The 15651-nt window shown below is 38.0% G+C and overlaps 1 protein-coding gene across 22 annotated transcripts in view; it reads right to left on the reverse strand.

The window, feature by feature from the left end:
* The window catches only part of FBXL13 (F-box and leucine rich repeat protein 13), a 215269-nt gene that overhangs the window by 171301 nt on the left and 28317 nt on the right, over positions 1-15651 (reverse strand). For 21 of the 22 annotated variants that reach the window (XR_014067184.1, XR_014067183.1, XR_014067182.1 and 18 more), the window contains 4 exons: positions 14955-15022; positions 13978-14132; positions 10881-10990; positions 8469-8633 (listed from right to left, as the gene is read on the reverse strand). Coding sequence is in view for 19 of the 22 variants with exons in the window: in XM_081535697.1 (XP_081391823.1) it covers positions 8469-8633; positions 10881-10990; positions 13978-14132; positions 14955-15022 (498 nt within the window). In the remaining 3 variants the exon portion in view is untranslated. The remainder of the gene's footprint in view (positions 1-8468; positions 8634-10880; positions 10991-13977; positions 14133-14954; positions 15023-15651) is intronic. The other variant, XM_081535702.1, reaches the window with a different exon arrangement.

A 15651-nucleotide genomic window follows, 5' to 3' on the forward strand; every position in this document is an offset into this window, starting at 1 on the left:
AGACCCCGAGTGTTGTGCCTAAAATAGCTACTGTGAAGCACAGTGTTTGCATCCAGTCAGCTTCTGAAACTAAGGACTTAAATGTTTGTATGCTCTCTGTAAGTCACCTATATGGAGGCCCATAAAAAGAAAGGCACTGTGTTCTTGAGGCCTAAAGATAGTTCAGAACCTTATCCTTTTTCTCTTCTGTTTCCATCAGCACTAGAATTTTTTTAATTATCGAAAACTTACTTTTTATGTCTAACCATCAATAATTGTTGACTGTCACAAGCACAAGAAATAGCCTAAGGAAAACCATGATCCTTTCATTCTAGATCTGTACTACCTTTTTAACCTTGAATTGGAGCAGCATAGTCTAATTTCTTAAATGACATATTCATTCACTTGATTAAATATTTTAAAATATTCTGTATGCTTGTAAATCAGAGAATATAAAATGAATAAGACATACTCCTAGACATCCAGGAATAATTTCATATATGTGTGCCATTGAATGACTTGATTAACAGGCAACAAAACTATGTTGAGAAACTGTCTTGTGTTTGAAGTTAATTATGCCACTTTCTGTCAACTTCTCATGGACTCAAAACTGACATTAATAATGGCCTGAAAATAGCTTGCATCACTACCTATGGCAGAATTTAAAGAAAGGTATCTGATATAAATATTCTATATTATATACACAAAATGCCATTAGAACAGAAAAGGAAGCAAAGATGGGTATGGATGGTACCTTTGAAAAGAGAGTACAAAGATTAGGGAAACAGAATTGAGGAAAGGGGTCAGAAAGTAAGCTGAAGGAGTTCCTACCTGGTGGCATATAGTTATTCAGTGAAGAAGGATGGAAAGTGAAGGTGAAGGACAATGAAGGAGGGTATTTAGCATGAAAAACTGAACAGTGGTAACAGTCTGTTCAGGGTGCCATAACAAAACACAATAAATTAGGTGGCTTAAATAACAAAAGTGTATTTCTCATAGTTCTGGAGGGTGGGAAGTCCAAGATCAAGTGTCTGTCCAATTTGGCTCCTGGTGGGAGCTCTCTCTTCTCTGTCTTCTTGCTATGTACTCACGTGGAGGACAGAGAGCTCTGGTGTCTCTGCCCCTTTTTATACAGGCAACTACCCTATTGGGTTAGGATCCCAACTGTATGACCTCATTTAAGCCTAATCATCTCTTCACAGGCCCTGTCTCCAAATACAGTCACATGGAAGTGAGGGCTTTAGCATAGGAATGGGGAGAAGGGGGGACACAAATATTTAGTCCATAAATAAGAGCTTCCATTTCTGTAAGAAATGGAAGGAAAAGACCCATGGAAGGAGACATGGGCACTGTTTGGAGCAACTGAAGTTAAATACCATTCAGGTTCAGAAAACCATGATCGCCCAGGCTTTCTGCATGGAAGTACTTATTGGTGGCTTGTGAGAGAAAGAGTGCCAGGCAGGCTCACTAAGTCAAGGAAGTAGATAATGGGGTTCTGGAGGTTGCTGGAATTTATTGGCAAAGTGCTGCCAAAGTGGAAGTTACACAGAAAAGAGGGCTCAAAAAGTCTGCTTAGGGATCCTTGCCTCTTTGACTGCATTTTAAACAGTGTGTCTGTGCAGGGGACATGCCTTGAGGCTGAACAAGAAAACCACTCCTGGGGACAAAGCATCTACCAGGAATCTGTAAACAGTACAACTCTAGCTCATACCAGACTGGGAAATTTACAAGTTGAGACAAATCAGAGTAGAGGCATGTCACAGAACACTTCAGTTCAGTTAAGTTTAGTCGCTCAGTCGTGTCCGACTCTTGCGACCCCATGAATTGCAGCACGCCAGGCCTCCCTGTCCATCACCAACTCCCAGAGTTTACCCATCGAGTCGGTGATGCCATCGAGCTGTCTCATCCTCTGTTGTCCCCTTCTCCTCCTGCCCCCAATCCTTCCCAGCATCAGGCTTTTCCAATGAGTCAACTCTTCTCATGAGGTGGCCAAAGGGTTGGAGCCTCAGCTTCAACATCAGTCCTTCCAATGAACAACCAGGACTGATCTCCTTCAGGATCGACTGGTTGGATCTCCTTGCAGTCCAAGGGACTCTAAGAGTCTTCTCCAACACCACAGTTCAAAAGCATGAATTCTTTGGCGCTCAGCTTTCTTCACATTCCAACTCTCACATCCATACATGACTACTGGAATAACCATAGTCTTGACTAGATGGACCTTTGTTGGCAAAGTAATGTCTCTGCTTTTTAATATGCTATCTAGGTTGGTCATAACTTTCCTTCCAAGGAGTAAGTGTCTTTTAATTTCATGGCTGCTGTCACCACCTGCAGTGATCTTGGAGCCCAAAAAAATAAAGTCTGACACTGTTTCCACTGTTTCCCCATCTATTTCCCATGAAGTGATGGGACCAGATGCCATGATCTTAGTTTTCTGAATGTTGAGCTTTAAGCCAACTTTTTTACTCTCCTCTTTCACTTTCATCAAGAGGCTTTTTAGTTCCTCTTTACTTTCTGCCATAAGGGTGTTGTCATCTGCATATATGAGGTTATTGATATTTCTCCCGGCAATCTTGATTCCAGCTTGTGTTTCCTCCAGCCCAGAATTTCTCATGATGTACTCTGCATATAAGTTAAATAAGCAGGGTGACAATATACAGCCTTGATGTACCCCTTTTCCTTTTTGGAACCAGTTTGTTGTTCCATGTCCAGTTCCAACTGTTGCTTCCTGACCTGCATACAGGTTTCTCAAGAGGCAGGTCAGGTGGTCTGGTATTCCCATCTCTTTAAGAATTTTCCACAGTTTGTTGTGATCCACACAGTCAAAGGCTTTAGCATAGTCAATGAAGCAGAAGTAGATGTTTTTTGAAATTCCCTTGCTTCTTCTGTGATCCAGCAGATGTTGGCAATTTGATCTCCAGTTCCTCTGCCTTTTCTAAATCCAGCTTGCACACCTGGAAGTTCTCAGTTTATGTACTCTTGAAGCCTAGCTTGAAGGATTTTGAGCATTACCTTGCTAGCATGTGAAATAAGCACAGTTGAATGATAGTTTGAACATTCTTGGGCTTCCCTTGTGGCTCAGCTGTAAAGAATCTGTCTGCAATGTGGGCGACCTGGGTTCGATCCCTGGGTTGCAAAGATCTCCTGGAGAAGGTAAAGGCTACTCAATCCAGTATTCTGGCATGGCGAATTCCATGGAAGTCCGTGGGGTCACAGAGAGTTGGACACGGCTGAGTGACTTTCATTTTCACTTTGAGCATTTTTTGGCATTGCCTGTCTTTGGGATTGCAATGAAAACTGATATTTTCCAGGCCATTGCTGAGTTTTCCAAATTTGCTGGCATACTGAGTGCAGCACTTTAACAGATTCATCTATTAGAATTTGAAATAGCTCAGCTGGAATTGCATCACCTCTACTAGCTTTGTGCCTAGTAATGCTTCCTAACGCCCGCTTGACTTCACACTCCAGGATAACCACCATCGTGGTTAGCCGGGTCATTAAGACTTTTTTGTACAGATCTTCTGTGTATTCTTGCCACCTCTTCTTAATCTCTTCTGCTTCTGTTAGGTTATTGCTATTTCTTTCCTATATTGTGCCCATCTTTGCATGAAAATCTACCTTGGCGTCTCTAATTTTCTTGAAGAAATCTCTAGCCTTTCCATTCTATTGTTTTCCTCTATTTTTTGAAAATAGAGGCTTTAGAAGGCTTTCTTATCTCTCCTTGCTATTCTTTGGAACTCTGCATTTACTTGGGTGTATCTTTGCCTTTAGCTTCTCTTCTTTTATTTGCAAGGCCTCCTCAGACAACCATTTTGCCTTCTTGCATTTCTTTTTCTCTGGGATCGTTTTGGTCACCACCTCCTGTTCAATGTTATGAACCTCCGTTCCACAGTTCTTCAGGCACTCTATCAGATCTAATCTCTTGAATCTATTTGTTACTTCTACTATATAAGCATAAAGGATTTGATTTAGGTCATACCTGAATGGCCTAGTGATTTTCTCTACTTCCTTCAATTCAAGTCTGAATTTTGCAGTAAGGAGCTCAGGATCTGAGCCACAGTCAGCTCCAGGTCTTGTTTTTGCTGACTGTATAGAGCTTCTCCATCTTCGGCTGCATATAGTCAATCTGATTTTGGTACCAACTATCTGGTGATATCATGCTGTGCTATAAAGTAGGGAAGTGCTCAGAGGATGATAGTTACATGTCAAAGGGACATAGAAGGCAACTTGAAAGGACTCCTACTTCTGAATCTGGAAGAATTTGAGCACCCAAATAAATAGTGATAGTATCAGATTATATCTCATTGAATAAAATAGAAAACCACGAGTCATACGGATATAAATAAACTGAAAGTTTGATGAGGAATGGGAATATTTATATAATTGTAAAGTACCTCCCCACAAAATGCATATCCATTTCAAAGAGGGCAGTTGAATAGTGGAGAAGCAGACACCACCTTAAACAAGCAATCACCTGTGAAATGACCAATCCTGGGCAAATCCAAATTCTGTACCATATAGTAAGAAGAGCACAGCCTGATGTCTGTGGTATTTCTAATAAAAATTCAGAACCTGAATCTATTCTAGAGAAAACAGAACAAGTTAAAATAAGAGATCTTTTACAATAAAATTGTCCTGATCTTCATGTCAAGGGAATGAAAATTAAAGAAAGGCAGACTCAAGGAGACGAATGGCCATGGTAATCAGCTGTTCTTGTGTGATTCTGGACTGCATCCTTTTGCATTATTGGGACAACTGGGGATACCCACATTAGATCCAAGGATTTTGATGGCTGACTTCAAGAGGATGCCCTTGTTTGTAGTGAAAACTCCAGTAATATTTAGAGGTGATAGATTATCATGTCAGCAACTTACTCTCAAATCATTCAGATAAAAAAGTACTTTGTATTGCACTTGCAACTTTCCTGTTTGAGATTATTAAACATTAAAAATACACATTGGAAGAGCCACAGATAAACAGAACAGTATTATGGACTCTATGGGAGAGGATGAGGGTGGGATGATATGGCAGAATGGCATGGAAGCATGTAAATTATCATATGTGAAACGAATTGCCAGTCCAGGTTCAACGCATGATACAGGGTGCTCAGGGCTGGTGCACCGGGATGACCCGGAGGGATGGGATGGGGAGGGAGGTGGGAGGGGTCTCTGGAAGGGGAAAACATGTACACCCATGGTGGATTCATGTCAATGTAGGGAAAAACAAATACAATATTGTAAAGTTAAAAAATAGAAAATAAACTAATTTAAATAAAAAAATACACATTGGATAAAATATAATTGACTGTTTAAAGGAAAAATAAACTCTAGTGTAGGGATTATAAATACATAAAAATAAAGTTCATGGAAATAATAGCATGAAGCACAGGAAGGGGAAGATGAAAGCATACACTTGCTAGGTTCTTACATTACATGTAAAGTGATAAAAAATATTTTAAGGCATAATATGAAATGAATTGAAAATTTAGTTCAGTTCAGTTCAGTCGCTCAGTCGTGTCCGACTCCTTGCGACCCCATGAACTGCAGCACGCCAGGCCTCCCTGTCCATCACCAACTCCCGGAGTCTACCCAAACCCATGTCCATCGAGTCGGTGATGCCATCCAACCATCTCATCCTCTGTCGTCCCCTTCTCCTCCTGCCGCCAATCCTACCCAGCATTAGGGTCTTTTCTAATGAGTCAACTCTTCACATTAGGTGGCCAAAGTATTGGAGTTTCAGCTTCAACATCAGTCCTTCCAATGAACACCCAGGATTGATCTCCTTTAGGATGGATTGATTGGATCTTCTTGCAGTCCAAGGGACTCTCAAGAGTCTTCTCCAACACCACAGTTCAAAAGCATCAATTCTTCAGCACTCAGCTTTCTCCACCATCCAACTCACATCCATACATGACCACTGGAAAAACCATAGCCTTGACTAAACGGACTATTGTTGGCAAAGTAATGTCTCTGCTTTTAAATATGCTATCTAGGTTGGCCATAACCTTCCTTCCAAGGAGTAAGCATCTTTTAATTTCATGGCTGCAATCACCATCAGCAGTGATTTTGGAGCCCCCAAAAATAAAGTCTGACACTGTTTCCACTGTTTGCCCATCTATTTCCCATGAAGTGATGGGACCAGATGCCATGATCTTAGTTTTCTGAACGTTGAGCTTTAAGCCAACTTTTTCACTCTCCTCTTTCACTTTCATTAAGAGGCTCTTTAGTTCTTCCTCACTTTCTGCCAGAAGGGTGGTGTCATCCGCATATCTGAGGTTATTGATATTTCTCCCAGCAATCTTGATTCCAGCTTGTGTTTCTTCCAGCCCAGCATTTCTCATGAGGTACTCTGCATATAAGTTAAATAAGCAGGGTGACAATATACAGCCTTGACGGACTCCTTTGCCTATTTGGAACCAGTCTGTTGTTCCATGTCCAGTTCTAACTGCTGCTTCTTGACCTGCATACAGGTTTCTCAAGAGACAGGTCAGATGGTCTGGTATGCCCATCTCTTTCAGAATTTTCCACAGTTTATTGTGAACCACACAGTCAAAGGCTTTGGCATAGTCAATAAAGCAGAAATAGATGTTTTCTGGAACTCTCTTGCTTTTTCGATGATCCAGCAGATATTGGCAATTTGATCTCTGGTTCCTCTGCCTTTTCTAAAACCAGCTTGAACATCTGGAAGTTCACGGTTCACGTATTGCTGAAGCCTGGCTTGGAGAATTTTGAGCATTACTTTACTAGCATGTGAGATGAGTGCAATTGTGCAGTAGTTTGAGCATTCTTTGGCATTGCCTTTCTTTGGGATTGGAACGAAAACTGACCTTTTCCAGTCCTGTGGCCACTGCTGAGTTTTCCAAATTTGCTGACATATCGAGTGCAGCACTTTCACAGTATCACCTTTGAGGATTTGAAATAGCTCAACTGGAATTCCATCACCTCCACTAGCTTTATTTGTAGTGATGCTTTCTAAGGCCCACTTGACTTCACATTCCAGGATGTCTGGCTCTAGGTGAGTGATCACACCATTGTGATTATCTGGGTCGTGAAGATCTTCTTTGTACAGTTCTTCTGTGTATTCTTGCCACCTCTTCTGAATTGAAAATTCAGGTGCTTACAATGTAAATAAACACTAGCAATTAACATATAGGAGTTCAAAGAAAAAACAGCTACGTAATTGTAGGAAGTAGTTTGATTTGGCTTAGAACAATAGCTAAGAATGACATATTAATATGACACAAAAAGAGAAATAATCAGGGTAATAGTAATGGATTTTGGTACATAAAGCTTTAAATTTTCTCTTGTCAGACTCCATAGGCAAAACTGAAAGCAAGCATTAAGTGTAGGCATTAAGGGCTTCCCTGGTGGCTCAGATGGTAAAGCATCTGTCTGCAGTGCAGGAGACCTGGGTTTGACCCCTGGATTGGGAAGATCCTTGGAGGAGGGCATGGCAACCCACTCCAGTATTCTTGCCTGGAGAATCCCCATGGACAGAGGTGCCTGGTGGGCTACAGTCCACAGGGACTGCAGTCTGACCCAAGTGAGTGACCAAGCACAGCACATTAAGTGTAGCGGAAAAATATTTCAAATATGTTCCAGACAAAAGGTGAAAACTACCAGTATATAATAAAGGGTTTTCTTATAAACTGTAAGAATATTATAGGAATTCCAATTTAAACACAAAGAAGATGTGAACAGGTAATTTATAAAGAAAAAACAGTGGACAAAAATGTCCTCATTCTGACTCTGTGCTATACATAAAGTGCGAGATGAAATATAAATACAGGTATACATCTTGTTCCCCAAAATAACTTGAGCTCAGTTCTGCATTTAGAAAGATGGGTTTAATACATGGGACTTTATAATGTAAATTTGCCATCAACCAGAGTAAGGTGATATTTTACAACTCTTCCACCATTTATCAGGTAGTCCCACAAAATAGGGATTACATATTTATCAAAATAGGACAGAATATAACCAGCAGTTGGAATTATGGTTTATATTTCAGAGATCAATTCAATGAGTTATATCATTCTTGTTTTTATGAACTCACAATCTAAAGAAGAAAGATGAGAGGCATAAATATATTCAACTAACTGCAAGTTGCATTATGACAAGCCCCATTTACATTCCAGAGTGTAGGTTTAACATTAAGGTTAAAGGATTAGGGATTAGAGATTAAAAGGTATGCAGTGAAGTATCCAAAATCTGTTGTACCTTAAATGACAACATATTCTTGAACAAGAAAGGAAAGAAATACATTTTTTTCATTCTTATTTACTATTTCTTTAATTTCTCCATTTTTGATTATTATAACAATTTACAGCCATCCAAATGGATGACTTCCAAAAACTGAGATAGCCCAAATGTAGTTGTAAAAAATATTTTTTCCTTCAAAATATGATTTCCATCGTTCATACAAGGTTCATAAAACCACTGTTTAAGAAAACATTATCAAAATAACTAGTTAAGACATGAATTCATACGAACCTGTAATATTGCTCTTTTGGGTAACTGTGAAATGTCAAATTCATCAATCCCACCTACAAGAAAGTCTTCAGACACAAATTGTTCAGGAAAAAAGTGTTCTTCTTTAGTATTTGTTCTTAATTTTAACTTGGAGAATTTTTGTAACTGAAGTTCATGCTTTAGCATCTGCCATGAAAATAATTTACAGATTCCATGGAATTGTTGTAAGGACTAAATGAGATGATACATATAAAGCACAATGCTTGATACAATGATAGCACCAATTAAACATTATTATCATCACTGTCACTATATAAATTATCATTGTTCAGAGCATATGTAATAGCCTCTGAACCACCAAAGCATTATAGATCATTTCCACTAGTTGTCATACAATACTGGCATAGGCGGTCACCTTGAAGATGTGGGCCAGCCTTCTCTTGTAGAAATGAGAAAGCTGAAACCCACAGAGTCAAGGTTCTGGTAATGAGAGAACTGATATTTGGGGCATGGAAGGGTAAGGGTTACCCTGGAGCTATAACAGGAGAGTCAGGGGACTTCTTCCCTGGTTCAGTAGTTAGGACTCCACCCTCTCACTACCAAGAGCCCGGGTTTAAGGTCCCTGGTTGAGGAACCTAAGATGCTAGAAACCATGTGGCATGGCCAAAAATGAAAAGAAAATATATATATTTTTTTTCTTTAAAAAATGTCAGAAGGAAATAATTTGGAGAATTGCCTGATGTATCATACAGTAAATCCCCATTTTTACTTTCAATACATTCATTAAAAGTGCATTATCAAGAAAAAAACCCTAAAGGGTAAATAAGTGTCGTACCCATACACACACACAATTTTGCTCTAATATATGTACATATTAGAGCCTAAGGCTGCTGCTGCTGCTGCTAAGTCGCTTCAGTCGTGTCCGACTCTGTGCGACCCCATAGACGGCAGCCCACCAGGCTCCCCCGTCCCTGGGATTCTCCAGGCAAGAATACTGGAGTGGGTTGCCATTTCCTTCTCCAATGCATGAAAGGGAAAAGTGAAAGTGAAGTCGATCAGTCGTGTCTGACTCTTCGAGACTCCATGGACTGCAGCCTACCAAGCTCCTCCGTCCATGGGATTTTCCAGGCAAGAGTCCTGGAGTGGGGTGCCATTGCCTTCTCCGAGAGCCTAAGGAAGAGCACAAGTGGAGAGCTAGCACATAGCTCTCCCCTCCCAGCAGACACCTGCCACCCTCACTCCACCCTAGTGAATGCAGTAGTACTGTTAGGCCAAGAAATCACATAGCTAAAAGAAAACATTTTCTTTAAATACTCAATTAACTATTTAATACACATCTACTCTAGTATTATTGCCTGGAAAATCCCATGGATGGAGGAGCCTGGTAGACTATAGTCCATGGGGTCGCAAAGAGTCGGACACGAGCGACTTCACTTTCACTACTTTCACTTATATTAAGGATAATATTACTATGTCATATATAATATACACTATCATATATATTTATATATATATCAATTACTACAAAACATTATGTCTAGTATATGGGGATGGTTAAAGAGAACAGTACTGCCTTCTCTCAGGGACATTCAGTTTAAGGGGATATAAAATGGCAGCCTGGTCACGCAGTTACCTTTTTACCAGGAACCATAAAACAGGGTTTAATTTCTTCCTATTTTCCTCTTTCCTATTTATCCCGACTTTATATTTCAGACTATTAGTAAAGCATTACATACTAAATAATGTAACTACAAAAAATTCCGGCATGTTTCTGTAGCTGTTCCTAGTAGTTACTGTGAATAGTCTAAAAAAAACATTAAATGATAATTTACTATACTGATAGCTAAAGCAAACTAGAGATGCTTTTATTATTATAAATTTGGAGAAGTTTGCTTGGATCCTCTGTTTTGACTGCTTTAATTTCTAATAGGTGTCCCAGTTAAGAATGATTCAAGTGTAGAAATTTAGTAGTTTTAAAGATAATTTAGTATTAAGATTTTAATTTACTAAATTGGATGTTGAAAAGAGTAGACAGAAATGTAATCTTATCTAGAAAAGAATAAATTTAGTCTTTATCATTTATTTCTATTATAATCATATCAAACCATTTCTCTTCCACTTTAAACATTTATTTCCACCTAAACACTTGCTTAAACAAAATTCTTAGTGGCTTTATCAATAAATTTAAATGAAATGTTAAAAAGATTTTTCCTTGATGTTGAACTTCAAATGAAAGAGCAAAATTTACTAGGAAATATTTTGGGTAAGTGAGGAGGCATTTAGATTATTAAATTAAAAGAACAAGTACCCCATTAAAAGTATATAATATTCAAGTCTTTAGTGTTTTCCACACATAGCATTATTATCTGAGACAACATCAACGTAACAGCAAAGTTCAGTTTCTAAAAAAAATAAGTTTACAATATGCCATACCAGCTCATCTTCTCTCTTTTTAAACTTATGTCTTGCTCTGTCCCTCCATTTATTTAGGATAACTATCATCTTGTAGCAGTGGAACATCTGTTGTATCCGCAGTAGTGAATCTGAAGAAAATGCATTATTACTGTATATAATTACACAGTATTATACTTAATATTCTATCAGGTTTATAATATGAAACAATGCTGCATCTGATAGTTTTTATTTTAATTACATCTGAAATTTGTTTTGTTTTGTTTTGTTAATTTATTTATTTTAGTTGGAGGCTAATTACTTTACAATATTGTAGTGGGTTTTGCCATACATTGATATGAATCAGCCATGGGTGTACATGTATTCCCCATCCTGAACCCCCCTCCTATGCCCCTCCCCATCCCATCCCTCTGGGTCATCCCAGTGCACCAGCCCTGAGCACCCTGTCTCATGCATCGAACCTGGACTGGCAATCTGTTTCACATATGATAATATACATGTTTCCATGCTATTCTCTCTGATCATCCCACCCTTGCCTTCTACACAGAGTCCAAAAGACTGTTCTATACATCTGTGTCTCTTTTTTTGTCTCGCATATACAGTTATCGTTACCATATTTCTAAATTCCATATATATGTGTTAGTATACTGTATTGGTGTTTTTCTTTCTGGCTTACTTCACTCTGTATAATAGGCTCCAGTTTCATCCACCTCATTAGAACTGATTCAAATGTATTCTTTTTAATGGCTGAGTAATATTCTATTGTGTATATGTACCACCACTTTCTTATCCGTTCGTCTGCTGATGGACATCTAGGTTGCTTCCATGTCCCAGCTATTGTAAACAGTGCTGCGATGAACATTGGGGTACACGTGTCTCTTTCAGTTCTGGTTTCCTCAGTGTGTATGCCCAGCAATGGGATTGCTGGGTCATATGGAAGTTCTATTTCCAGTTTTTTAAGGAATCTCCACACTGTTCTCCATAGTGGCTGTACTAGTTTACATTCCCACCAACAGTGTAAGAGGGTTCCCTTTTCTCCACACCCTCTCCAGCATTTATTGTTTGTAGATTTTTGGATAGCAGCCATTCTGTCCAGCATGAGATGGTACCTCATTGTGGTTTTGATTTGCATTTCTCTGATAATGAGTGATGTTGAGCATCTTTTCATGTGTTTGTTAGCCATCTGTATGTCTTCTTTGGAGAACTGTCTGTTTAGTTCTTTGGCCCATTTTTTGATTGGGTTGTTTATTTTTCTAGAATTGAGCTGTAGGAGTTGCTTGTATATTTTTGAGATTAATTCTTTGTCAGTTGCTTCATTTGCTATTATTTTCTCCCATTCTGAAGGCTGTCTTTTCACCTTGCTTATAGTTTCCTTTATTGTGCAAAAGCTTTTAAGTTTAATTAGGTCCCATTTGTTTATTTTTGCTTTTATTTCCATTACTCTGGGAGGTGGGTCATAGAGGATCCTGCTGTGATTTATGTCGGAGAGTGTTTTGCCTATGTTTTTCTCTAGGAGTTTTATAGTTTCTGGTCTTATGTTTATATCTTTAATCCATTTTGAGTTTATTTTTGTGTATGGTGTTAGAAAGTGTTCTAGTTTCATTCTTTCACAAGTGGTTGACCAGTTTTCCCAGCACCACTTGTTAAAGAGATTGTCTTTTCTCCATTGTATATTCTTGCCTCCTTTGTCAAAGATAAGTTGTCCATAGGTGTGTGGATTTATCTCTGAGCTTTCTATTTTGTTCCATTGATCTATATTTCTGTCTTTGTGCCAGTACCATGCTGTCTTGATGACTGTGGCTTTGTAGTAGAGCCTAAAGTCAAGCAGGTTGATTCCTCCTGTTCCAGTCTTCTTTCTCAAGATTGCTTTGGCTATTCGAGGTTTTTTGTATTTCCATACAAATTGTGAAATGATTTGTTCTAGTTCTGTGAAAAATACCATTGGTAGCTTGATTACTCTTGACAGCAATATATAGTACTGCTGAGACTTCATTAACTTGTAAACATCACCTTTGCCCTTACAAATTAAGATATTATAGATGTAACAAAATGTCAAGTTGTATAGCATTTCCTTTTTAACAAATCTGTTCTTTATAAAACCAGAACTTCCAGATTTATTCATAGAAATAGAGTCATGAGATAGTACTTTTAAATACTCTGTGATTAAATAGATTGCCATATACATATATTTATATGTTTAAGCAGGGGTCCAAAGCTCAAACACAGGGGCCAGGCCAGGAAGGAGGATGATTAAGGCAGGCCTTGGGGACACCATTCTTAACTATAGCTAATTGCTTCCTCGCAGAAAGAGAGACCCACTACCTAGCTTAGTCGGTAAAGTATCTGCCTGCAATGTAGGAGACCTGGGTTCAATTCCTGGGTTGGGAAGATCCCCTGGAGAAGGAAATGGCAATCCACTTCTTGCCTGGAAAATTCCATGGACAGAGGAGCCTGGTGGGCTACAGCCCATGGGGTCGCAAGAGTTGGACATGACTTAGCGACCTAACCACCACCACCACCCTTATGTTAAAACAATCAGAGTCCACTCTGAGGTACAAACAGGAGCCAATCAAGAGGATTTGCTGATTTGTGGCAGCCATAAACAGATCAATATATAGTTAGCTGGATGAAATCTCTATTCCTGCTCTGAAGAGCACATACATGCCCTGTCCACTTGTTGCAACTATCAAGGGTTTAAGTAAAAGAAAATTATTTTTCTTTAAGTTTTCTCAGAAATTCATTAAATAAAATATAAAGAATGAAGAGCTCTTTATAAAAAACAGTCAATTTTGGTATCTATCTGTCCATCTACCTATCTATCCCAACTCTCTATTTTGTAAAAAAAGTTAGTAGTAGCTCCCTATTTATATTGAAATTTGTATATATATCACACAAATAGATATAGAATTTTATTTTAAATATGCCTGCTTTCTATTACACTAAAACTCTTTGGGTCAAATCTCATTAAATACTTTAAATTAGTGACTTTACATTTCATGACAGTTTTCTAGACATAAAAATAATAAATTCTCTAGTATAAATTATGTTTAACTTTTAAGTTTGTTGAAACTTTGGATCCATGAAAACAAAAACCAATTGTTGCTATGTAAGGATTTACCTCTAAGTTGTTCTTTTCTGTTTTTCACATAAGAGTGCCAGTGATGTAATACATGTTTTTTAAGTCTGGAATTGTCATATACTATTGCTTCTTCCATTTTTGCAGCCAGAAGTTTATCTTCATTTGAAGGAGGTATTGCTATCTCTCTCCATGTGCTATAAGCAGAAAATACAGGAACATAACATTTTGAAGTTATAGTAATACATTAGTAAATAAACTGAGAGAGAGAGGAAGTAATATCCTGGGCCTCCTTTACCTCCTCAAAAACCACAGCTTCAAAGAAACTGTTAAATTATTTGCATTGTTTTATTTACAGTCAGTCCTTGCATTTTATTTAAGCTTGCATTTCCCTTGTCTACATTTCTAAAGCCCCCAAAGCTCTGAAATTGAAACATTTTTTGTTTTTTTTTTTTTCCTCCCATAACCTATTTAGAGGCAAAGCTAGACCTGACCTAAACTAACTTTGCATCAAAACTTCTCAGAATCTGACACATAACGGTTCATAGTATTTCTTCATTTCACTTAGCAAGAATATACATATATGTTTTACTGTAGAAATACTAATGTATTCAGATATGTTTGGTTCCAATGTGTCATCCCAGACACAACTGAAGATGTTATATAATACATAGTGTGTGCAGAGATTTCCTTTCTAAAAAAATTTTAAGAAAGGGAATCTAGATTTCCGAATATGTCTGTCTCCAAGGATTTCAGATAAAGAGATTATAGACCTGTACTTTCAGTTTTGAAGTTCTATTTAAAAAAAGACAAAGTGGTACCTTGAAGAAGCAGAGACTATCTTTTGACTAAGTAAAAGCTGAATAAATATAAAAGAAATATATAATATAAAATGGTGAAAACAAGATTAAATAGATAAAATCAGTACAACTGGCCAAAAGTGAGTTGTCTTCATATGGAGAATCTCTAGAATAAGAACACAAAGAGGAGGGAATAATATATAAAACTCATGTTCTTACTAAAAGTGGGTCTTCAGTAAACGCCCAGTATAAAAAGTACATGCTTTTATCATTAATTCTGGAGTCACCTAAAATGAAGAAAGACATGAAATAACAAGCATTAGAAATAAACGGAATGCACAGGCTACCTCTGGGAGATATACAAGAGAATGAGAGCAGTGATTGCATCTGGGAAGTAGAATTAGGCCTAGGGAGATAGGAACAGACTTCTAGAAGAAGTATAGACCATTTATATATTTTGGAATTTTATTGTGCATGGCTAACCTATTTTTTAAAGTTAAAATCACAGCTTAAAATTTCATTATATTGTACTTACTTTAAAGCATTTTAAGGTAAACACTATGGCATCATTATATTGATAGGAGTATAGAGTTGTTGGGCCAGGTTTGGCTAGTCACTATTAAGTTGAATGGTTCTGCCTTCTCAAGAGTAGAAAATGAGGGAAGGATAAATTGGGGGACTGGGATGACATATACACACCACTATATATAAAATAGATGACTGATAAGGACCTACTGTATAGCACAGAACTCTACTTAATACTCTGTAATGGCCTATATGGGGAAAGAGTTTAAAAAGGAGTGGGTTATTGACATGGTCTACAAATAGTTATTTTTAAATTAATTTCTTTGTTTTAATTGGAGGCTAATTACTTTACAGCACTGTTACATCGCAGCACTGTTTACAATAGCCAGGA

Source organism: Giraffa tippelskirchi, chromosome 10, assembly GCF_054371585.1.
Source record: "Giraffa tippelskirchi isolate mGirTip1 chromosome 10, T2T-mGirTip1v1.2.pri, whole genome shotgun sequence".
Classification (NCBI taxonomy): Eukaryota; Metazoa; Chordata; class Mammalia; order Artiodactyla; family Giraffidae; genus Giraffa; species Giraffa tippelskirchi.